The sequence below is a fragment of the Ranitomeya variabilis genome, chromosome 1 (genome assembly GCF_051348905.1).
Source record: "Ranitomeya variabilis isolate aRanVar5 chromosome 1, aRanVar5.hap1, whole genome shotgun sequence".
In the NCBI taxonomy this organism is placed as follows: Eukaryota; Metazoa; Chordata; class Amphibia; order Anura; family Dendrobatidae; genus Ranitomeya; species Ranitomeya variabilis.
The window spans coordinates 879,662,430-879,688,303 of NC_135232.1; the positions used below are offsets into that span (position 1 = coordinate 879,662,430).

General features: G+C 43.4%; 1 protein-coding gene across 2 annotated transcripts in view; it reads left to right on the forward strand.

The window, feature by feature from the left end:
* Nucleotides 1-25,874, forward strand: part of BANK1 (B cell scaffold protein with ankyrin repeats 1) — an 828,100-nt gene that overhangs the window by 771,984 nt on the left and 30,242 nt on the right. For both annotated transcript variants that reach the window (XM_077277945.1, XM_077277934.1), the window contains exons 15-17: nucleotides 14,052-14,233; nucleotides 21,146-21,209; nucleotides 21,642-21,671. In XM_077277945.1, the coding sequence (XP_077134060.1) occupies nucleotides 14,052-14,233; nucleotides 21,146-21,209; nucleotides 21,642-21,671 (276 nt within the window). The remainder of the gene's footprint in view (nucleotides 1-14,051; nucleotides 14,234-21,145; nucleotides 21,210-21,641; nucleotides 21,672-25,874) is intronic.

The window sequence follows — 25,874 nt, forward strand, 5'->3', positions numbered from 1 at the left end:
ATGAAATTCCTTCCGTTATCACTCACTACCTTGCCTGCCTCAAGATCTACTGTGCCCAGCCACGACTGCGTTTCTTGTTGCAAGAACTCGGACAGAACTTCCGCGGTGTGTCTGTTGTCGCCCAAACACTTCATAGCCAATACAGCCTGCTGACGCTTGGCAGTAGCTGGCCCATAATGGGACAACTGGTGTGCAACAGTGTCATCTGCCGATGGAGTGGTTGGCCGACTGCGTTCTGTGGAAGAGCTGTAGCTTCTGCAGGAGGACGAGGAGGAGGAGGAGGGGGTGCGAACGCCTACAGCCAACTGTTTCCTAGACCGTGGGCTAGGCACAACTGTCCCTAAATTGATGTCGCCTGTGGACCCTGCATCCACCACATTCACCCAGTGTGCCGTGATGGACACATAACGTCCCTGGCCATGCCTACTGGTCCATGCATCTGTAGTCAGGTGCACCTTTGTACTCACAGATTGCCTGAGTGCATGGACGATGCGCTGTTTAACATGCTGGTGCAGGGCTGGGATGGCTTTTCTGGAAAAAAAGTGTCGACTGGGTAGCTCGTATCGTGGTTCAGCGTACTCCATCAGGGCTTTGAAAGCTTCGCTTTCAACTAACCGGTAGGGCATCATCTCTAACGAGATTAGTCTAGCTATGTGGGCGTTAAAACCCTGTGTACGCGGATGCGAGGATAAGTACTTCCTTTTTCTAACCAGAGTCTCATGTAGGGTGAGCTGGACTGGAGAGCTGTAGATCGTGGAACTTTCGGGTGTGCCGGTGGACATGGCAGACTGAGAGACGGTTGGAGACGGTATTGTTTCCGCCGGTGCCCTACATGCAATATTTCCTCCTACAAAACTGGTGATTCCCTGACCCTGACTGCTTTTGGCTGGCAAAGAAACCTGCACAGATACTGCCGGTGGTGCGGAAAATGGTGGCCTTACAGTGACGGAAGGGATGTTGCGTTGCTGACTAGCTTCATTGGCCGAGGGTGCTACAACCTTGAGGGACGTTTGGTAGTTAGTCCAGGCTTGAGAATGCATGGTGGTTAAGTGTCTATGCATGCAACTAGTATTTAGACTTTTCAGATTCTGACCTCTGCTTAAGCTAGTTGAACATTTTTGACAGATGACTTTGCGCTGATCAGTTGGATGTTGTTTAAAAAAATGCCAGACTGCACTCTTCCTAGACTCTGATCCCTTTTCAGGGATTGCAGACTGAGCTTTAACCGGATGGCAACGCTGTGCTCCAACAGGTTTTGGCTTTGACACGCGTTTTGGTCCAGATACGGGCCCGGCAGATGGAACCTGTTGCGATGTTGATGCCTGCTGCGGCCCCTCCTCCACCTCCGCTTCTGAACTACTGCCGCCTGCACCCTGTTCCCCCAATGGCTGCCAATCGGGGTCAATAACTGGGTCATCTATTACCTCCTCTTCGAGCTCGTGTGCAACTTCGTCTGTGTCACTGTGTCGGTCGGTGGTATAGCGTTCGTGGCGGGGCAACATAGTCTCATCAGGGTCTGATTGTGGATCTGTACCCTGAGAGGGCAATGTGGTGGTCTGAGTCAAAGGAGCAGCATAGTACTCTGGCTGTGGCTGTGCATCAGTGCACTCCATGTCAGAATATACTTGTAATGGGCATGGCCTGTTAAATGTTTCACTTTCTAAGCCAGGGACGGTATGTGTAAAGAGCTCCATGGAGTGACCCGTTGTGTCGCCTGCTGCATCCTTCTCTCTTGTTGTAGTTTTTGCTGAGGAGGACAAGGAAGCGACTTGTCCCTGACCGTGAACATCCACAAGCGACGCGCTGCTTTTACATTTACCAGTTTCGGAAGAGGAGGCAAAAGAGCTAGAGGCTGAGTCTGCAATGTAAGCCAAAACTTGCTGTTGCTGCTCCGCCTTTAAAAGCGGTTTTCCTACTCCCAGAAAAGAGAGCGTTCGAGGCCTTGTGTAGCCTGACGACGAAACTGGCTCCACAGCTCCAGACTTAGGTGGAATATTTTTATCCCCACGACCACCTGATGCTCCACTACCACTACCATCATTACCAGCTGACAATGAACGCCCACGACGACCTCTTGCACCAGACTTCCTCATTGTTTTAAAATCTTAACCAAAGTAACTTTATTTGTTGCTATCAAACAACTTACACGGTGAGCTATAACTTCAGTATGATTTCAATATCCCTTAACAGGTTGGTGAGACCACAAGGAAAATCAGGCACAATGTTACACACTCTGTTTTCTGTGGCACAAAATCACAGAGATGACACACACGCAGGACTGTCACTCAAGCACTAATGTCAATATTAATCTCCCACCTAATTTATTTATTTTTTTTTCTCAGGGAGACTTTAGAAACCAAATAATATTAAAAAAAAAAAAAAAAAAGGCTTTCTATGGCCCACAATTAGAGAGAGAGAGGTGGCACAACCAGGAGTCAAGACTGGCGCACAAGCTGAAAGGGCAATATTACTCTCCCACTGTTTTTTATGTTTTTTTTGTTTTTTTCAGGGAGACTTTAGAAACCAAATAATATTAAAAAAACCAAAAAAAAAAAAGGCTTTCTATGGCCCACTGAATGAGAGGGAGAGAGGTGGCACACCCAGGAGTCAAGACTGGCACACAAGCTGAAAGGGCAATATTACTCTCCCACTGTTTTTTTATGTATTTTTTGTTTTTTCAGGGAGACTTTAGAAACCCAATAATATTTAAAAAAAAAAATAAATAGGCTTTCTATGGCCCACTGAATGAGAGGGAGAGAGGTGACACACCCAGGAGTCAAGACTGGCACACAAGCTGAAAGGGCAATATTACTCTCCCACTGTTTTTTTAGGTTTTTTTTTTTTTTTCAGGGAGAATTAGAAACCAAATAATATTAAAAAAAAAAAAAAAATAGGCTTTCTATGGCCCACTGAATGAAAGGGAGAGAGGTGGCACACCCAGGAGTCAAGACTGGCACACAAGCTGAAAGGGCAATATTACTCTCCCACTGTTTTTTTATGTATTTTTTGTTTTTTCAGGGAGACTTTAGAAACCCAATAATATTTTAAAAAAAAAATAAATAGGCTTTCTATGGCCCACTGAATGAGAGGGAGAGAGGTGGCACACCCAGGAGTCAAGACTGGCACACAAGCTGAAAGGGCAATATTACTCTCCCACTGTTTTTTTAGGTTTTTTTTTTTTTTTCAGGGAGAATTAGAAACCAAATAATATTAAAAAAAAAAAAAATAGGCTTTCTATGGCCCACTGAATGAAAGGGAGAGAGGTGGCACACCCAGGAGTCAAGACTGGCACACAAGCTGAAAGGGCAATATTACTCTCCCACTGTTTTTTTATGTATTTTTTGTTTTTTCAGGGAGACTTTAGAAACCCAATAATATTTAAAAAAAAAAAATAAATAGGCTTTCTATGGCCCACTGAATGAGAGGGAGAGAGGTGGCACACCCAGGAGTCAAGACTGGCACACAAGCTGAAAGGGCAATATTACTCTCCCACTGTTTTTTTAGGTTTTTTTTTTTTTTCAGGGAGACTTTAGAAACCAAATAATATTAAAAAAAAAAAAAAAAAAAAAAAAATAGGCTTGCTATAGCCCACTGAATGAGAGATAGCACACACAGCAGTGGCACACAAGCCCTGACTGAGGCCAATATTTTTCTCCCACTGATTGATGTAGTGTTTTTGTGTTGAGGTAGAATTTAGAACACAAATCACGGAAAAAATAAATAGGCTTTCTATGGCCCACTGAATGAAAGGGAGAGAGGTGGCACACCCAGGAGTCAAGACTGGCACACAAGCTGAAAGGGCAATATTACTCTCCCACTGTTTTTTTATGTATTTTTTTTTTTTTCAGGGAGACTTTAGAAACCCAATAATATTTAAAAAAAAAAAAAAGGCTTTCTATGGCCCACAATTAGAGAGAGAGAGGTGGCACAACCAGGAGTCAAGACTGGCGCACAAGCTGAAAGGGCAATATTACTCTCCCACTGTTTTTTATGTTTTTTTTGTTTTTTTCAGGGAGACTTTAGAAACCAAATAATATTAAAAAAACCAAAAAAAAAAAAGGCTTTCTATGGCCCACTGAATGAGAGGGAGAGAGGTGGCACACCCAGGAGTCAAGACTGGCACACAAGCTGAAAGGGCAATATTACTCTCCCACTGTTTTTTTATGTATTTTTTGTTTTTTTCAGGGAGACTTTAGAAACCCAATAATATTTAAAAAAAAAAATAAATAGGCTTTCTATGGCCCACTGAATGAGAGGGAGAGAGGTGGCACACCCAGGAGTCAAGACTGGCACACAAGCTGAAAGGGCAATATTACTCTCCCACTGTTTTTTTAGGTTTTTTTTGTTTTTTCAGGGAGACTTTAGAAACCCAATAATATTTAAAAAAAAAAATAAATAGGCTTTCTATGGCCCACTGAATGAAAGGGAGAGAGGTGGCACACCCAGGAGTCAAGACTGGCACACAAGCTGAAAGGGCAATATTACTCTCCCACTGTTTTTTTATGTATTTTTTGTTTTTTTCAGGGAGACTTTAGAAACCCAATAATATTAAAAAAAAAAAATAAATAGGCTTTCTATGGCCCACTGAATGAGAGGGAGAGAGGTGGCACACCCAGGAGTCAAGACTGGCACACAAGCTGAAAGGGCAATATTACTCTCCCACTGTTTTTTTAGGTTTTTTTTTTTTTTCAGGGAGACTTTTGAAACCAAATAATATTAAAAAAAAAAAAAAAAAAAAAATATAGGCTTGCTATAGCCCACTGAATGAGAGATAGCGCACACACAGCAGTGGCACACAAGCCCTGACTGAGGCCAATATTTTTCTCCCACTGATTGATGTAGTGTTTCTGTGTTGAGGTAGATTTTAGAACACAAATCACGGAAAAAATAAATAGGCTTTCTATGGCCCACTCAGTGAGAGATGGCACACACAGGGATGGCACTGTAGCAGAAATGCCAATCTTAATCTCCCACAAAAAAAAAAAAAAAAAAAAACTGTCCTACAATTACTATCTCCCTGCAGTAATGTAAGCCAGGTATGGCAGGCAGCAATAGGAGTGGACTGATGCACAAATTAAATAAAAAGTGTGGACAAACAAAAAAGATAGCTGTGCAGAAAGGAAGGAACAAGAGGATATGTGCTTTGAAAAAAGCAGTTGGTTTCCACAGTGGCGTACACACAGCAATACAGCTATCACGGAGCCTTCTAGGGCAGCCCAATGAGCTACAGCGCTGAGGGGAAAAAAAAAAAAAAATAGCTTCCACTGTTCCTGCACACCGAAGGTGGTGTTGGACAGTGGAAATCGCTGCAGCACAAGCGGTTTGGTGGTTAGTGGACCCTGCCTAACGCTCTCCCTGCTTCTGATGAAGCGGCAGCAACCTGTCCCTAAGCTCAGATCAGCAGCAGTAAGATGGCGGTCGGCGGGAACGCCCCTTTATAGCCCCTGTGACGCCGCAGACAGCAAGCCAATCACTGCAATGCCCTTCTCTAAGATGGTGGGGACCAGGATCTATGTCATCACGCTGCCCACACTCTGCGTTCACCTTCATTGGCTGAGAAATGGCGCTTTTCGCGTCATTGAAACGCGACTTTGGCGCGAAAGTCGCGTACCGCATGGCCGACAAGCACAGGGGTCGGATCGGGTTTCATGAGACGCCGACTTAGCCAAAAGTCGGCGACTTTTGAAAATGATCGACCCGTTTCGCTCAACCCTAATTCTAACCTGTCACTCTATCTAATATACCATATTTTTTGGCGTATAAGACAACTGGGCGCATAAGATGACCCCCAACTTTTCAGGGGTCATCTTATACACCGGATGTCGTCTTATACGGCGTGTGCAGGGATCGGTCCCAGATGGTTCCCAGGGCCTGAAAGAGATTCTCCTCTCCTCCAGACCCTGGGAACCATCCCAGGACCGCTCCCTGCACCATATGCAGCAACCTCAGAGCTCCGCACATGCCGTACCCGGCGTATAAGACGACCCCCGACTTTTGACAAGATTTTCAGGGATTAAAAAGTCAACTTATACGCTAGAAAATATGGTATATGTTTGTGTTTTGAAGAATATTTCTTTTTAAAATGATGTGTAAATGGCAGAGAACTTCTGTAGCTCATGCTCATGTTAAAATACCGAGAACTTCTGTATCTCATGCTCATGTTAAAATCGCATTGCATACTGATGTCATGTGGATGGATACATAGATGCGAGGAAATCGCATCATCGCATTGCAAATGGATTACACATGGATAACCATACAGAGAACACTCGTGCGACTCTCAGTTGAGAGAATGGGACCGATTTTTAATACGGTAAGTGTGACGCTGACCTAATGCACATTCCCACTGTAACTGACCACTTGTAAAGGGTGAAAGACTACTGTCATTTAGAGAACTAGTTCAGTGTTGTTATTTTACGTTATTTTATGTTTCTGTTATGTTAAAATTTGCAGTTTCAATATCTTTAGTGAAAAATGTATTTTTTTCCAGTAGCAAGAATTACCTGTTAATCTTTGGATATAGAGATTTGCACAAGTCCCTGTGTAGTATTTTTGTGACAACTGCTCTTCCCATGAGAACCTAGACATTATTAATTTAAATTTAGAGATATAACATTGCAAATCCAACTGCTAGTCAATGGCAAAAAGTGTCACTTAATATTTTTTATGTGAGATTTTGCCAAATTTCAAAGGATCTCAGGCAGAAAATACTGAATTTAAAATGTAGTAGTTGGCAGCATCAAACTTTGTGTCTTTTTGTGCCCTGATTGTTTCCACATTCAGTGTAGCAGAATGTGACGTGAGTATACTACTCAACAAATAAAGACTTTGTATTTCAGCTTATACCTCAAGTGATTTTTTGGGGACTAGTGGCAATAAAAATTGTACAGACAAAAAAGTTCATGTTCAGCACACTCTTACAAAAAAAATGAATGGCATCCTCATGTAGTCAAAATAACATGAATATTCCCATTTACAGTATTCTGGCTGTCAGTTGTTCTAATAGTAACGCTTGTGAGTTTTATATCAGAGACAATGATGATGGTGAATCTTGAATACAAAGCACCAATGAATAAAATATGAACACTTTCCGAGTCCAGGGAACTTGGTAACAACAGAGGTTCCATCACAGTCAATTTGTGCCATATGTGACTGTCTACTTTCTACTCTTCCAGGGGGAGTTTCTTTGTCACTTCCTGCTCAAACCACAGAAATTCATAGAACAGCCCCACTCAGTCTGAATTTTGTCCAGCGCCTTCGTGGCAGACAGATACATGGGAGTTATTCCACTTGTATGGTAGAATGAACATGTTACTTTGCCAGAGGCCACAGGCTCAAAAATGCTACCTCAGGTAGACTTGGTGCAAGGCATTCCATCTGACAGATTCCAGAGAAACCCTGACCTTCACTCTTTAACCCCTGTAAAGGGATATGGTCATGCAATAGGTCAACTGGATTGTTTGCACATAAGGGCTGTAGGAAAGGACAAAATCAGAAGGCAAGCAGCAGGTCAAAATACAAGCCAAGGTCAGACAACAGGATATACAAAATAGCACACAGGAGCAAAGAATCAAAGTGGCCAGATCTATTTGATCATACTAATAACTGGCAGCTAGAGACTGCTAGGGTTTACATGGAAGGGAACTTCAACCATGATTCCCAGCAGAGAGCTAATTATATACCAGCTCACTGCAGCAAAATATCAGAAGGAATTTGCATAACTGGGCTATGAGCAAAACGTCCCGTTACAGGTGTTCCATTGACCTCACGCCACTCAAAAGCTATCACTGAGCAGAGAAAGACAACAATAGAGGCTGTAACAGAGGTCTATCCTCTTAAGCAATGAGTACTATGTTTTTGTTGGACAAAATAATAAGTGGAGATTAGTCTAGAGGCCACATGGACAAAGTCATAAAAACACCTTCACGAGAAAATGTGAAAGTGTCCCAGAAGCTGTTTTTCAACATGGTAACACAATGCCACATATTGCTCATGTTACTATGAGCAGCCTGCTTGAATTAAATATGCTAATTTGGCCTGCAGCGTTTCCAGCCTTGCCTCCCATTGAACACATCTGAAGCATTATTGATTAGCAAATGTAAAGGGAGCTGCCAGCAGTTCTTATTCTTTATTTTTGTGCCCAAGTGCATTCAGTGTGGCAGAACATTTCTCAGACCACCCTTAATAACTAGAGATGAGCGGTGTTCGAGTCGAACTGTTCGCCAATTTCAAATTCGAGCAGTTTTGGGCAGTGTCCGAGTCGTTCGACGAACCCGAACAATTTGCTTAAAATTCGGCTGTTTAAGTTTCTATTCGATAACTGTTCGTTCACCTAAAGCCTAGCTTGATTTGCACAATAAAACTGTTTATCATTGTTAATGGACTGTTTTAGTGTATAGTGGGTGGGGGGGGGCGGGGGATAGATCTGTGCTGAAATAACGCCAATCTCCATTTTTTTTTCTTTCCCGCATTTACAGAGGGGCGGTGCAGTCTCTCAGCCTATCAGCAGTGCACACACACACAGCAATGTGCATGTGATGCACACAAGCAAGGGCATATGTCATTGGCTGTGTATGTCACATGTCCTTGCCCTATAAGAACCAGCCATTTGCCCCGTCGCTACCATTTCCTCACTGCAGCAGCTAAGTGTTAGGCGGCACCGCTGCTGCTGTGGGCGCTATACAGACTAAGAGTGTTTTTTGGAGCGAATTGTCAGAGAGATAGGTTTAGGAAGTTGGGAGGAGTCGGGACTAGTTGTACTATCAGCTCTTTTCAGGGTAGGTTACTGAAGTTCATAGCACTGTTTGCCAGGCAGGTCTGAGCCAGTGCTGTGCAAGTGTTAGTCACAGCATTTGGTGTAATCTAGCTCAGCCAATCCTTTTGGGCTAGTAGCATTGTCTGATAGTCATCTGAGTAGCCCGCCTGTGAAGCTAGCTAAACCGCCTGTGTATCTCAATTTTTACTGCATCTAACCCAGTAAATCGTTTTGGGGTTTTGGGCTTAGTAGCAGTGTCTGCATGTCAGCAGAGTAGCCCGCCTGTGAAGCTAGCTACACCACCTGTGTATCTCAATTTTTACTGCATCTAACCCAGTAAATCGTTTTGGGGTTTTGGGCTTAGTAGCAGTGTCTGCACGTCAGCAGAGTAGCCCGCCTGTGAAGCTAGCTACACCACCTGTGTATCTCAATTTTTACTGCATTTAACCCAGTAAATAGTTTTGGGGTTTGGGGCTTAGTAGCAGTGTCTGCACGTCAGCAGAGTAGCCCACCTGTGAAGCTAACGACACCCCCTGTGTATCTCTATTTTCACTGCATCTAATCCAGTTAATAGTTTTGGGCCTAGGAGCAGTGTCTGCACGTCAGCAGAGTAGCCTGTCTGTGAAACAAACTATACTGCCTGTGTATCTCAATTTTTACTGCATCTAATCCAGTTAATAGTTTTGGGCCTAGGAGCAGTGTCTGCACGTCAGCAGAGTAGCCAGCCTGTGAAGCTAGCTACACCACCTGTGTATCTCAATTTTTACTGCATTTAACCCAGTAAATAGTTTTGGGGTTTGGGGCTTAGTAGCAGTGTCTGCACGTCAGCAGAGTAGCCCACCTGTGAAGCTAAGGACACCCCCTGTGTATCTCTATTTTCACTGCATCTAATCCAGTTAATAGTTTTGGGCCTAGGAGCAGTGTCTGCATGTCAGCAGAGTAGCCTGTCTGTGAAACAAACTATACTGCCTGTGTATCTCAATTTTTACTGCATCTAATCCAGTTAATAGTTTTGGGCCTAGGAGCAGTGTCTGCACGTCAGCAGAGTAGCCAGCCTGTGAAACAAACTATACTGCCTGTGTATCTCAATTTTTACTGCATCTAATCCAGTTAGTAGTTTAGGGCCTAGGAGCAGTGTCTGCACGTCAGCAGAGTAGCCAGCCTGTGAAACAAACTATACCGCTTGTGTATCTCATTTTTTACTGCATCTAATCCAGTTAACAGTTTAGGGCCTAGGAGCAGTGTCTGCATGTCAGCAGAGTAGCCCACCTGTGAAACAAACTATACCGCCTGTGTATCTCAATTTTTACTGCTTCTAATCCAGTTAATAGTTTAGGGCCTAGTAATACAGTTTGGCCACTCAGTTCTGCTTGGTTTTCATCCATCGGTTGTTGTGCCAATAACTACAGATACAGAGTTGCCAATTAGTTAAGCACTAAAATGAGTGGCAAAAGGCCTGCTGCTGGTGGAAAGGGGAATAGGCGTGTTGGAAAGGGAAAAAAAAGGTTGTGTCCATGGGGTAGGTTTTAAAGCAACAGTAACATCTGCAGAAGAAAGACCATCTTCCAGCCAAAGTAAGATGTCTACTTCTTTTCGTGGACAATCTGATATGATCCCTTTCTTCCGACCATCGCTACAAGCATCGCCAAAAATTCCAGATGAGGCACAAAAACAGCAGGTGCTTGAACGGATATCAAGTGCTCGTTCAAGTGGGCTCTCCTCCATGTCAACTTTAACATGACAACTACTCCAGCCCTCAGAGTTGTCACCCCAATCGCACTTGATTCCTCACAGCTCCCAAGTCTCCAGCTGCCCATCTGAGCATGGGGTAATACACATGGTTGAGTCTGTAGAGCTGTTTACGCATACTATAGCCTGGGAATCAGAGGTCTGCTCAAGACCTTCTGTGAATCCAGACGAGGAAATGATCTGCACTGAATCTTTGTGAGTCAGATCCAGGCCCAGATGAAGAAGGTTCTGAGCATAATGTAGACCCTCGTTCCCAAACTGTAACTCCTGTTGGTGGAGACAATGAGACAATGAGGAAGATGATGATGAATCTGAGATACCTGATTGGAATGAAAACTTGACTTTTCGGTCGGGGCAGGAAGAGGTTGGCTATGAGGACGACGGGTGTGAGAACACACAGGATGATGATGACGTGGTTGTAGACCCCACTTACTGTCAACCCCCAGTCCGCCAGTCCATGAGGTCAGCAGAGGAGGTGGAGGAGGATGCTAGTGACGAGTCTGACGATGAGGTAGCGGTGTGCCTCCTGGACAGAGATGGAGTACTGGAAGCACGTCAACAACTGCATCCTCAACCCCAACTGTGCCTCAGATCAGAAGTCGTGGTGGCTCTTCAGGTCGCATGGGCTCTAAGCCTTGCATAGCCTGGGCATTTTCTCCATCGCAAAGGATGACCCAACTCAAGTTGTCTGAAAGATTTGTCAACAAAATTTCAGTAGAGGCCAAAAAATCACTAGCTTGAGTACTTCATGCATGAACCGTCACATGGATATGAGGCATAAGTTGCAGTGGGAACCTCACTGTGCTACAATGCAGCCTAGTGGGCCGGGTCAACCACCGTCTGTTTACCTAAGTACTATTTTTAATGGCATCTGGCCCAGGAAATCCTTTTGGGCCTAGTAGAATTTAGTGCTACTCAGCAGCGTACCCCACCCATGAAGCAAGCTACACCGCCTGTTTACCTAAGTACTATTTTTAACGGCATCTGGCCCAGGAAATCCTTTTGGGCCTAGTAGAATTTGGTGCTACTCAGCAGCGTACCCCACCCATGAAGCAAGCTACACCGCCTGTTTGCCTAAGTACTATTTTGTAATGGCATCTGGCCCAGGAAATCCTTTTGGGCCTAGTAGCAATTTCTGCTACTCAGCAGAGTAACCCCGCCCATGAAGCAAGCTACACCGCCTTCTTTCTTTCTCAATCTAACCCCTTGGCTGTGGGATGTCCACTCTCCCTCCAGCTCTCTCCTTCTCACAGGTGGACTACCGCGTGTTTTCACACTGTGGCGAATCTTTTGGGCCCAGGCATAAGAAGTCGTCGAGGTAATGGATAATATGTGCCGCCTTACAAATGTCCATGACGACACATTCGAGGAAGCAACTAAACGTCTCAAATAGTGAGCACTATATGGATATGGAGCATCGCAAACAGCGATCTATGTAGTATGCTCCTTCACAGAAGCAGCCCAATGGGAGAACACTATTCGGAGGCACAGGTAGTAACCGGAATGCCCCCTCAATGTCTGTTTTGGCCATTAGGGTGCCCCTTACCAACTTCTTGACCCGCCTGATTGCCTCGTCAAAGGAGGTACAGTACATAGTACTGTACTTAGTTCTGCGTCGATGTTGTCTTTTACTGACCTGCCCCTTGGATATGACAAATGGTGGATTAGTCTGAATGTATTGGGTTCAATTTGTGGCACAACTCCCAAGGGGTTTACCACTACGTCTTCTAAGGAAAGTGTTCTGAATGGACCCGCCGCCATTCTACCTAAAGATATTTCTTTTTTTCTTTTTTTTTGTCAAGATGCCTGGGTGTTGGTAGAGTGAGTTTAGATATTTACTCCAGCCATGGCTTACTCTTGTACAATCTTTGAACTTCTCTATCCACTGATGTACATTTCTTGTGACAAAACCCCTCCTCCATACTGTCCACAAAGCCTTCGATATACAGGATATTGGCACTAGACACCCTCGGACCACAAAAACATACAGAAAGCACTGTGCAACCAACAGACGTTTTAATAAAACCAAAGTGCTTAAACTTTTTGACTCACCCTCATAATGATTTGTGGCTTGGGAAATGTATTTGAGTCATAAAGAAGTGGCTGTTTCAATGGATTATTGGAAGTAGATCTATTCATAACAAAAACAGTAGTAGATTATTTTTAAAAATTGGAAAACTTTGACGTTAGTAGCGCGTTAGAGCAGATGCGTGAAACATCATTGCAGTTAAATGGAAAGTTGTCATGCCAGGTATGGTTATTAATATCCAGCTATTTTAACTTAAATTATGTTTAATATATATATGGAAATTTCAAGAAAAATAGCCGGTAATCTGGATATTAAAATTAAAGGACTTCATGGCAATTTAATACAACTCATCATTGTTTATAACCTTCTGTGACTCATGGCACAATCTCGTGAAGAGATAAATGCCAAAATCTCTGTGACCTCCTTTAATTACCAGTCATTAGCCATAATAGCTCTCCATCTGTAGCTATATAATTGTACCTCTTAGGTATTAGAACTGCTTATGATATGTTAGCTCTCTCTATATATAATGTCACACGCTAATGTATTTTGCCTATTCACCATATTGACATTTCAAAAATAACTGGCATATCTAATTCTTTGAGTTTTAAACTTTATTTTTTAAGCTTGAAGTGAGAAAGCTGGCGGACAATAATTAAGACCTTGATTAAAGTTTGCACAAGCATTATCATCTAGTTTTTCCAGTTACAGATGTAGCAAAATTTATAACAATTGTAAAACACCATCCTGGAAATTTGTCACATTTCAAGGGAGCTTGTCACCCTCAAAATTCATTTTAAATGAGTTACACGCTGAAAAATGGGACTTAGCCAGTATATCAATCATAATATCATTTTACGTGTTATTGGTACAATACGTGAGAAAATAACTTAATTTCTATGCAACTAAAGAGGTTTTGGTACACCCTTCATGAGGCCAAGAGTTTAGGACATTGTTACTCTCCCTCCTTTGCATATTGGGGGTCTTCCATCTCTTCAAATTGGCAGTGCTCGCTTCCCAGAATGCGGCTGCACATGCACGCAATGGCAGGATGTGTTCTCCTCTCTGTCTTCTTCCAGCTGATAGTGCTCGCAACACTAATAAACCTGTAAGAGTACTGAGTGGCTTCAGAGAAGAGGAGAGGGCAGAGAACAAATATGTGCAGCTCCTGAGTTTGCTCCATCACTGAATAGATTATCCCCACTGACTCCAATGATAATACACTATTTTCATTGGTGGCAGTGACTGTAATCACTTGTTTGGTGATGAAGTGAACTGAGGAGTTTCATGTATTTGCTTTCTACCCTCACCTTTTTTTTTAGGCCGCTCACTACCCTTCCAGGTGTAGCAAACGGTGTGAGCAATAAGGAGACAGGTAGGAGAATGCTCCCAGTGACTGTGTGCCAGCCAGAGGCAGTATAAAAAAACTTGATAAATTGCCTCTCGTGTTGCTATTACTTTCTATATTAAAAGATTGCATATTGCATATTCATTAACTTAATATGTTATGAATTGCAGAGAAAATACAATTGGCTAAACATGAACCTCAGATTCCAGCTCAGCAATATGCACTTACTGGGCAAGATGAGCTCATATTACTACAAGAAAAGGTGAAAATGGGAATTATCAGTATGGATGAAGCTCTTAAAAAATTTCAACAGTGGCAAAATGAAAAGAGTGGATTAGATCTTCTTCAACAGGTAAGCAAGAAGCTAAAGGAAAACTGCCAGTAGGAGCAACCCTCTTAAGCTGTCTATAAATGTATGTAAGTTATAGGAAGCTGAATAAAATGATACCTTGATACCTGCAATCCGAGGTCTTATTCCAGAAAAATCCACATTTTTCTTATATGTAAATGACATGATCAGGACAATGGACCGAACATTGATTTGCATGAGAATTTGCCTCCAGAGCTTATATTAAATAAAATGGGGCGTTACTAGTGTGATATGTAATGGCCGCTCTCTGCTTTCCTGATCTCACTGCTTCCACTCAGTGCTTCGGCTTCCATCTCGCAGGTCACCAGTGTTGCTTCATAGCAGAGCTCTGATAGCCGCAGCTGCTAACACATTTGCTATGAGAATATGAGACAAAGTTTAGTTCTACTGTATTGTGCTAGTTACAGGTCTCACACTGATAATGCCACTTTCACTTAAAGTAATCTCTGGAGGCAGATTTTCATGGAGATCAGTGTCTGGACCATAGATCTTAACAACTCATTTAGGCTACGTTCACATTAGCGTTAAGCTAATGTGCGTCGGATTTGCGTCGGCGACGCAGCGGCGACGCATGCGTCATGCGCCCCCTATACTTAACATGGGGGACGCATGCGTTTTTTTTTGTTGCGTTGTGCCACACATGCGTCTTTTTTGCCGCAAGCGTCGGACCAAGAAAACGCAACAAGTTGCATTTTTCTTGCGTCCGATTTTCGGCAAAAACCGACGCATGCGTCGCAAAACGCAGCGTTTTTGCGTGCGTTTTGCCGCGTTTTTGCGTGCGTTGTGCGTTGCGTCGCCGATGCAGCGGCGCACAACGCTAGTGTGAACGTAGCCTTACATATAAGAAAAACATGAACTTCTCTAGAAGAGACTTCTAATTGAAAATATCAAGGTATCATTTTATTCAGTTTCCTATGACCTACATGCCCATATACATTGCTTAGGAAGGTTGATCCTACTGACAGATACCCTTTAACCCCTTCCTGCCACGGCCCTTTTTCGTTTTCATTTTCCGCTCCCCTCCTTCCCAGAGCCATAACTGTTTTATTTTTCCGTCAATATGGTCATGTGAGGGCTTATTTTTTGCAGAGCGAGTTGTACTTTTGAACGACACCATTGATTTTACCATGTCTTGTACTAGAAAATGGGAAAAAAATTCCAAGTGCGGTGAAATTGCAAAAAAAAGTCCAATCCCACACTTGTTTTTTGTTTGGCTTTTTTGCTAGCTTCACTAAATGCTAAAACTGACCAGCCATTATGATTCTCCAGGTCATTACACGTTCATGGACACCTAACATGTCTAGGTTATTATCTAAGTGGAGAACAAAATTCAGAACTTTGCTAAAAAAAAAAAGCACGATTTTCTGATAACCGTAGCGTCTCCATTTTTCATAATCTGGGGTCGGGTGAGGGCTTATTTTTTACATTTTTAATGATACCATTTCGGTGCAGATACATTCGTTTGATCACCCATTATTGCATTTCAATGCAATGTCGCTGCGACCAAAAAACGTAATTCTGGCGTTTCGAATTTTTTTTCTCGCTACGCCGTTTAGCAATCAGATTAATCCTTTTTTTATTGATAGATCAGGCAATTCTGAATGCGGCAATACCAAACATGTGTAAGTTTGATTTTTTTATTGTTTTATTTAGGATGGGGCGAAAGGGGGGTGATTTAAACTTTTATATTTTTATTATTTTTTTCATATTTTTTAAAACATTTTTTTTAACTTGTGCCATGCTTCAATAGCCTCCATGGGAGGCTAGAAGCTGGCACAACTCGATCGGCTCAGCTACATAGCAGCGATCATCAGATTGCTGCTATGTACCTGAAATGCAGGTGTGCTATGAGCGCCAACCACAGGGGGATGCTCACAGCAGGCCGGCATCAGTAACCATAGAGGTCTCAAGGACCTCTATGGCTACCATCCTGATGCATCGCCGACCCCTGATCATGTGACGGGGGGTCGGCAATGAGGTCATCTCCGTCCCCGCGGCCGGAAGCACCAGTTAAATGCCACTGTCAGCGTTTGACAGGTTAATAGCTATTGCGCGCACATGTCAGCTGTACAAAATAGCTGACATGTCGCAACTTTGATGTGGGCTCACCGCCGAAGCCCACATCAAAGCAGGGGACCCGACATGTGCCATACTAGTACGGGGCATGTCAGGAAGGGGTTAAAGAAAATCTATCAGAAAAAAATAACCTATTGTTTAAATCAGCTTTTAATGTTAGATGCATTTCTTTTAAATGTTTGCAAACATTTATCTTGAAATCTTCACAGAGGTCATTGGGGTTACGTTAGACATATTTCTCACGCTTTCAGGAGGAGATTTCTGCAAGTCTTCTCAGGATTACAATGACAGACCTTTATAAACAGCTGATAGCACAGGATTCACTAATCACAATAGGTCATGTCACAGCTCCCCCTGCTCCCTTTATCTTCACAAAGACTTTTGTACATGCTCATTAGATACTTCAATACGAAAAAATTTGGTCAAGCTCTTTTCATTGTGGCTATGTAAATGTGTTGAAACAGACAGAAGTTAGATAATTCCGTGTTCAAGTCTCTTGCACCATTGATAATTTCTGTGTTGTTCAGTAGGGCCTCCCACTAGGTCCAATAACAGTAGAATACATTTTAGGCCGGTTTCACACGTCAGTGGCTCCGGTACGTGAGGTGACAGTTTCCTCATGTACCGGAGCCACTGACACTCGTAGACACATTAAAATCAATGCATCTGTGCAGATGTCATTGATTTTTTGCGGACCGTGTCTCCGTGTGCCAAACACGGAGACATGTCAGTGTTCGTGGGAGCGCACGTATTACACGGACCCATTAAAGTCAATGGGTCCATGTAAAACACGTACTGCACACGGACGTTCTCCGTGTGCCGTGCAGGAGACAGCGCTCCAGTAAGCGCTGTCCCCCCCACATGGTGCTGAAGCCGCAATTCATATCTTCTGTGCAGCAGCGTTTGCTGTAAAGAAGATATGAATAATCCATTTTTTTAGTGGTATTTCGTGTTTAAAATAAAGCTCCATGTCCCCACCCCCTGTGCGCCCCCCCCCCCCCGCTGTTCTGAAAATACTCACCCGGCTCCCTTGTTGGCTGTCGCTGCTTCCTGTCCTGGCCGCACCTTCTACTGTATGCGGTCACGTGGGGCCGCCGATTACAGTCATGAATATGCGGCTCCACCTCCCATAGGGGTGGAGCCGCATATTCATTACTGTAAATGAGCGGCCCCACGTGACCGTATACAGGAGAAGCTGCGGCCAGGACAGGAAGCAGCGTCAGCCAACAAGGGGGCCGGGTGAGTATTTTCAGAACAGCGGGGGGCGCACAGGGGGAGCTTTATTTTAAACACGAAATACCACTAAAAAAATGGATTATTCATATCTTCTTTACAGCAAACGCTGCTGCACAGAAGATATGAATCGCGGCTTCAGCACGATGCAGGGGACAGCGCTAAACTTTAGCGCTGTTTCTCCTGCACTGTCCGTGTGGTACCCAGGCGGCACACGGCTGCCGCACGTGTGCCACACGGATGGCCTACGTGAGCTCACGGACACACGGACACGGATAACTCCGGTACCTATTTTCTCTGGTACTGGAATTAACTGGACGTGTGAGACTGGCCTTAGACATATATGGCCTTTCTCGATAATAAAAATACAGCTATGAATTTAGAAGTTAGAGTAAACAAAGAGTGTAAGTGGTCAATGTAAAAATTGCAAGATAACTATTTTTTTTTATTTTTAATATGGATTGTGATATAAAAAAACATTGTCAAAATTAGAGATGGGCAAATCCGAACAGTAAAGTTATTTGGGCACGGACCCCGAACCCAGATTTCTCTAGAAAGTCCATGTTACTGTTCGGGTTAGACAGCCCAAACATCGAGTGTTTCCCATGCTGCAGTTCCCAGTGTGAGCCAGCAGCTGCGACTGGCAGTAGAAAGAATAACTGTGATCACACAAGTTGGCTGATGAGAGAGTACTACTCCCATCAGCCTATGCCTGCTGTCCTTAATAAGAGTGAGAACAAAGTGCAGCTGATGGGAGTATTCATCAGCTGGCGCCTGAGTTATAAGTAAATATATATTTTTTTAAATGACATGAGGTCTCAACTATTTTTAATAACCAGGGCAGGCAAAACTGACAGCTGAGAGATGCAACCCGCAGTTGTCAGCTTTATCATGAATGGTTATCAAGAATAGAAGGGTCCTCACGCTGTTTTTTTTATTATTTAAATAAATAATTACAAAAAACAGCATGGGGTCCCCACTATTTTTGACAAATAGCCAAGCTAAAGCAAACAGATGGGAGCTGGTATTATCAGGCTGGTAAGGGGCATGGTTATTGCCCCCCCCCCCCAGTCAGTCTAAAAATAGGTGCATCTATTAGATGCACTAATTCTGGCACTTTGTCTAGCTCTTCTCACTTGCCCTGGTGATGTGTCAAGTGGGGTAATGGCTGTGGGGTTGATGTCAGCTGTTCTATGGCTGCTGACATCAAGCCCACAGGTTAGTAATGGAGAGACGTCTATAAGACGCGCTTATTACTAACCCCATAGTTAGATTGTAAAAAGACATAGCCAAAATATAATCCTTTAATTGAAAGAAAGACACAGACTCTTTAATTTGAAATAAGAATGAAAAGCACTGTTATACTCACCTTACGCCTAATCCACCGATGCCCATGTCACCAGTAAAAAACAGAAAATAATAAACAACCATATCTCTCACCTGTCCCTGATGTGAAGATAATCCTCTCATTCGTATGTCCCCTGGAAAAGAAGAAAAATAATAAACAACCATATCCTTAACCTGTCCGAAGTAAAGATTAGCAATACTGTCCTACTCCGTAATCCCTCTTTGCAATATCTGGTTTACAACCTAAACAGTGGCATGATGCAATCATGCAGGCTGAAAACCAGGACATAATGAGGTGCTGCGAGTGCAGATTCAGTGACAAGCGGTGACCTCATAGAGGTAACCACCGGTCACTTAAGGTGCATTCCCAGGTTCACTTCACTGTGAGCTGGGACAATGAACTGAAGTGACCTCAACGAGATCACTGCTAGCATTGTGAGAATTTTCTAATGGTATTCATGGTGATCTCATTGAGGTTACTGCAGTTAGTCGTCTCAGCTCACAGTTAAGTAGCAAGTTGGAACGCACTTTCAGTGACCGGCAGTTACCTCTATGACTTCATCGCTCGTCTCTGAAGTTGCGCTCACAGCACTTCATTGTGTCCTGGTTTTCAGCCTGGATGGTCACATCACGCATCACATCAGGTTGTAAACCAGATATCGCAGAGATGGATAACAGTGTGGGACAGTACTGCTAATCATCACTTTGGACAGGTGAGAGATATGGTTGTTTATTTTTTTGCTTTTTAACAAGGGACAAGGGCTTGAAAGGATTAGGCATAAGGTAAGTATAATGGTTGTTTATTATTTTCTAACTTTTACAGGCTACAAGGGCTTCAATGGCATAGGTGTAAGATGAGTATAACTTTGTTTTTTATTTTAAATGTGCAAAACAGGGTGATGATTTTTATTTCAAATAATGGACTTTATTCATACTGTGTGTTTATTTCCAAACTTACTATTGGGATAGTAATGAGAGTGTCTTATAGATGCCTCTCCATTGCTAACTCCTGGGCTTGATGTCACCTGACAATACAAATGTGGCATTAACCTCACAAATATTGTACCATTTATGGGGTGGCTGAGGGATAATGTTCTTAGCCTGGGAGGAGGACCAATTTCCCTGGCCCCTTCCTTGGCTATTAATATTAGTCCAAAGCAGTCTGTTTAGCTTTTGCTGGTTTAAAATTATATGGGGACCCTACATCATTTTTTTTCCTGGGTCCTCCCAGAAAATAACCAGTAAAGGCTAGCCAAACAGCTATGAGCTGATATTAATAGCCTGGGAACCTTTAGAGGTATTGCCCTCCTTCCCAAAATATTAACATCAGCCCTCAGCTGTCAGCTTTCTCTCTGCTGCTTATGCTAAATTACGGGGGACCACAAGCATATTTTATATATATTTTTTTATTAAAAAAGGGATTTAAAAAAATATCCTTGGTCCCTTACCAGCCTGAGAATATCAGTTCCAAGCTGTCTGCTATAGCTTGACTGGTTGTCAAAAATGGGGGGACCCCAAGCCATTTTTTTACATTATTTATTTAAATAATTTTAAAAAACAGTGTGTGGACTGCTCTCACTGTTTTCAGCAACACCAGACGTAGGCTGATGGGAGTAGTACTCTCTTTAGGCGATGCCTGTGACCGTAAGTAACCGTTATACTGCCGGTCACAGCTGGTGGCTCACACTGTCGACTTACAGCGTGGGAACCGCAGGTCTCTGACTGGCTGTAATGATCTTACCACCGATCAGAGCGTGTGTTTGGCACACTGTCATGCAGATTACAACTTGGCAAGCAACGGATATTCAGGCCCCCCATTCATCTGAATGGGTCAGGGATCAGGTTCAGATACCGTTTGGGTACCCCAAACAAACTTTTTTAGATGCTCGGCCGAACCCGCCGGACCTGAACATCCACAGGATTGCACATCACTAGACAAAATTTTTAAAAATATACATTTCACGTGTCATTTTCTGATGATAATTTCACATTAAAGTGTGAATTTACGTTTCAAATCTTTTAACATGACAATGACACTTTTTCTCGTTTCAATTTTAGTTTGTTCCTATTTGTCCGTTCTATAAAGCTGAACTAGCTGAACTACTTGAACAAGACATTCAGTGATGCTTTTATTATACTAAGTTAATGTACTGTGCATTATGTGTTACATTTCATTCACATTCATACCCTGGAGACAAAATATATGCTAAACTGAACTTTTTTTTTAAATCCAAATAGAAAAAGCTGCAGCAGTTGCGTGATAATATTATTGGAGACAAAACAGATGATGAAAGAGTTTATGGTAAGCTGAAAACATTATAGAAAAAAATCCTCTTTGAAATTTTACAAAGGTTTTACAAATTATAATAATATTAGTACATAATAGTGCATGTAAATAACATAGGGTACTAAGTTAATACTATTTTGATTTAAAAAAAAAAAAAAAAAGCATAAAAACTATCCCACCATCATGGTGTACCTATTGGCTCAGTCCTAATCTGTTTCTAGTATTAAAACCCTACCATGTGTCAAATGACGTCAATGTAAAAAAGGGCAGAGCAGAGCAGGACAGGGAACTAACAACATCTGCATGTCATAAAACAACGTCATAATTCTAAAGAAAAGTATACACATAAAAAGGACTGACAACTAGAAGAGTGTACTTTATCCAGGAAGTGTTTACAATTTAATCAGCTTATTGTTAAATGTATTAATCTGCATTTTTTTTCAACAGATAAGATTACTATTGTCCATCAACCAAGTGGTAAGTCTAGTAATAATATAAAGAATTAGCTCTGAGAATAAAGTTTCATATCGGTGACCTGTTTGAGTGTAGTCACGTGTCTTTCAAGTGTCATAATCGCTCCCATTGCTGAGTGGTGATGACATTAATATGACAAATTAATGCTGTGGCAACTGCAGACAAAAACTTGGAGCATTGTAGGAGGGTCAGAGTTGGATTATTGGGGAAGAGAATAGGTGGTTTTGTTAATTTACAATATTACCTTTTTAAAATCATTTCTTTCTCGGAAAACCTGAACTTCCAGTTCTCTTGTCTCAGGTCAAGCTTATTTTAGCTTCTATTATATTTATTTTCTGTGAACATTTGAGTCGCCCGCCATGGACGTAGGATACCCGGTACCGGGTCCTGAGTTCACAGGGGGATGTCACGGTGGCGACCCGGTCTGTGGCCCTGGGCGCCCATGTAAAAGGGAATAGTCTTTAAAGGGAATAAAGTTTATGTTCGTGATGCCACCTGTGGTATTCGGTCAGTGGGGACCAACGCTAATTTAAGGGCTTCTCTGGGGTGATGTTTTGGCAGCTAGATGGTATAACTTCCCAAAGGTGAAGTATATCCCCAGGGCTCCCGATGTGTAGATGGAAGATGGTAAATGGTGCAGTAAGGAACGAGGACACAGCTTTGCAGTCTCTTTACCTTGTTTACTGAAGACTTCAGGCAGCCACAGTCCAGGGCACCACATCACAGGGCAGGCAGGGTCCAGCTGGCTTGGAAGCTAATCAAGAGTCCCCTTTACCAAGTGGAGTTAAAAGCCTTCCTCTAGCACGGTGGTATTGTAGTCCCTTACTGCCTATGGCTTTATATAAGGTTCTCACAGATGTTCTCTCTCTGTCCCCCATATAGGATAGGACATAACCCGTATGACTGGTGACTTGAGACTATTTATAGGGACTCTAGCACACCCCGGGCTCTATGGGTGTCACCGTGCCTCCTGGGTGTGTGTGGGGACAGATAACTTGCAATTCTGCTGTCCTGCCAGTTTCTGCTGTAAGTCGTAGAGTCCTTACAATCTCGGTGGCCTGGCTACCGGTTATCTGCGCTTCAGAGGGAGGCAGCCTGATCTTAGCTGGCCTCCCCTGAGGTTACTCTCCTGTGCTTCACTCTCCTGTGCTTCACTCTCCTGCACACTCACTGAACAATGGTCGGCTTTCTGTATGTCTCTTCCTCCAGGGGCTGCAGTACTTCAGACTACAGGCCCCTTCAGACCTTCTGACACTCTATGTCGGTCTGCTCTCTTCTGTGTCTCTCACTTTCTGAACTGAAACTGAAACTGAACTCTTTCCCTCCAGAACAGAATGTCTTTCTAGGGGAATTCACCTTAAACCAGTTTAGAGCTCCCCCTTCGGGCCTGGAGTGTAAATATGTTGCATGCATTGTGGTTACCTGATAAAAGATCTCCTTCATCGCTTCCAAGCGTAACATCACTTTCCCTGTGAGGAAAGCAATGCTACTGTGATGACCAGGACCCTGGGGCACCACACTCCCCCCCCCAATAAATCCAGTACCCCCAGACTGGGAAAAGAAGAACAGCAATTACAGGTTAAATAATGCAAACATTTTGATAACATTTGAACAATTATAAACTTTGGCTTCCCTTTATGGGATGTATTGTAGGCTTAAACGTTGCAAAAACAAGCTTATAAATGTACATCTGGTCTTATAACCAGGGTGTCCTTGATTATAAATGAAAGTACCGAGCGAGGGATCCGTCATAAACCCCCAGAATAGGTTTTGGGCGGGCTACAAGGCGTATCCAGACCCAGGGTTGCCACGCCACACGGTTTTGCTTCGGGTCTGTGAAAAAACAAGCAAGGCCTTACCCACGCTGGCAAGTGGGTAGAACCAGGGTGCACCTTGAGTGCCTACTATGTACAAATACAGTTTTGGGGTAATTCACTGTCCATTACCCTATTGTCTATTTTAAACCTGTAACAAATGTAAGCAAGCAATTCAAACAGGTAGCAGCAATTATTGACATTTTTAATCCTTGTACCTGGCTGGGATTTGACCTTTGGTACTACGGGTAGACCTGCGTAGTCCCTGATCTAACATGTCTGCTGTTACTGTAGTGGACCCTCTAGTATGTGCACTACTTGTAGGTCTGCATTGTATTGGCAAACAGGGCAAGCATCTGCGTATTCTTAGATTCACCATAGGGCTGACAGATTCACCAATGGCAGAGGGTGGATTCTCTGGTTTCACTGCTGGGGTGACATTTGCTGCTGGAGCCTGCTGGTGTAAAGTCTCTTCTGATTCAGGACCATCTGGAATCACATTTTGTTCTGGTATTTCCAGCTCGGGAAAAGTCAAGACAGGTATCACTATGGCCTGATGCACTTGAGTCCAAGACTGGGGAACATCTCCAAGAACAGTGTGAATTTTCTTCTCTTCTTCTTCCATGGGTGGAGATGTTCCTGGGTCTGCTTCTCTGTTTCTCAATTTATCAGGGCATACTTTGAGATGGTCTCTTGATACTGCAGTTGAAGTTTCTCCTCCATCTTTACTGATAAGGCAGACTTTTGTGTTGTCGAAGTTTGAAGGTAGGATAGTATATGGTTCTGCTTCCCACTGGTTGTCAAGTTTGTGCAATCTTCTTTTACGTTTTAGCACTTGTTCACCTGGTGATAAGGGAATTGCTGGTGCTCGTAGGTTATAGTCTCTCTCTCTTGCTTCTGTCTCGCCTGTGATAGACTTCTTTCAACGCACTCTCGTACATGGCGGTACCTTTGTTGTCTCTCGGTATCCCAATCAGCATAAGAAGAGGTATTTTCTGGGGTTAGGACTCCCATGTCTAGATCAACAGGTAGTTTGCTGGATTTTCCTCTCATCAGGTATGCTTGAGTACAGTTGGTGGAATTCACTTGAATGTGGTTGTACAACTCTACTAAGTCTGGTAACTTTTCTGGCCATAAGTTTCTTTCATGTAAAGGCAATGTCTTCAGTAAGTCAATCACTACTTGGTTCATCTTTTCGCACATACCGTTGGTTTGTGGGTGGTATGGTGTGGTTCTGATCTTTTTGCTTCTGTAGAGGTTGCAAAATTCTTGAAACACTTCTGCTTCGAAGGCTGGTCTTTGATCAGTAAGTACCTTCTCAGGATATCCATGTGGTCTACAGAATTGTTGTTGGAAGGCTCTGGCTGCCTTCTTTGCTGTCTGATCCTTGACAGGTACGACTACCAGGAATCTGGAGTAGTGATCCACAATAGTCAAAGTGTAGGCATAGCCTGACTGGCTTGGAGTTAGCTTCACATGGTCTAAGGCCACTAGTTCAAGTGGCTGTTTGGTGACTATGGGCTGTAGGGGAGCCCTCTGGCTGTCACGGTCCTTTCTGCGCAAGCTACATGGGCCACACTCTCGGCACCACTTTTCGATGGTTTTCCTCATGCTAATCCAGTAGAACCTCCCACGAAGTAGGGTCTCCAACTTCTTCCATCCGGACTTCATGGAAGTTGCTGAGCTTTGGCCAGTCTCTAATCATGGTGACCTTGTCAGGGTCTGGTGCCACTCCTTCGGCGCTCACCACATGGCCCAGGTACTGCACTTTGGGCTTTAACAGATGGCATTTGGATGGTTTTACCTTTAAGACAAATTTGGACAGAGCTTCAAACACCTCAGATAGATGCTTCAGGTGGTCCTCATAAGTCATGGAGAAGACGATGACATCGTCCAGGTAAAGCAAGATGGTCTCAAAGTTCTTGTACCCAAGACAGCACTCCATCATCCTCTGAAACGTTCCTGGGGCATTGCACAGTCTGAGCGGCATGTACAGTAGTTGAATTCATAGAGACCCATCGGTGTGGTGAAGGCCACCTTTTCCTTATCCGCCTCTGCTACGGGAACCTGCCAGTACCCACTGGTGAAATCCAAGGTGGAAAAGTAGTTAGCAGATTTTAGAGCAGCTAATGACTCTTCTATTCTAGGCAATGGGTATGCTTCTTTGTGTGTAATGTGGTTTATCTGCCTATAATCTACACACATTCTCATGGAGCCATCTTTTTTTCTGACAAGGACTAGTGGAGCTGCCCAGGGACTACAACTATCTCTGATTACCCCAGCCTCTTTCATCTCTCGTAACATGTCTTTGGCGCACTGATAATGAGCTTGGAGGTACAGGCCGGTATCTCTCCTTAATGGGCAGATGATCTCCCGTGGGGATATGATAGTT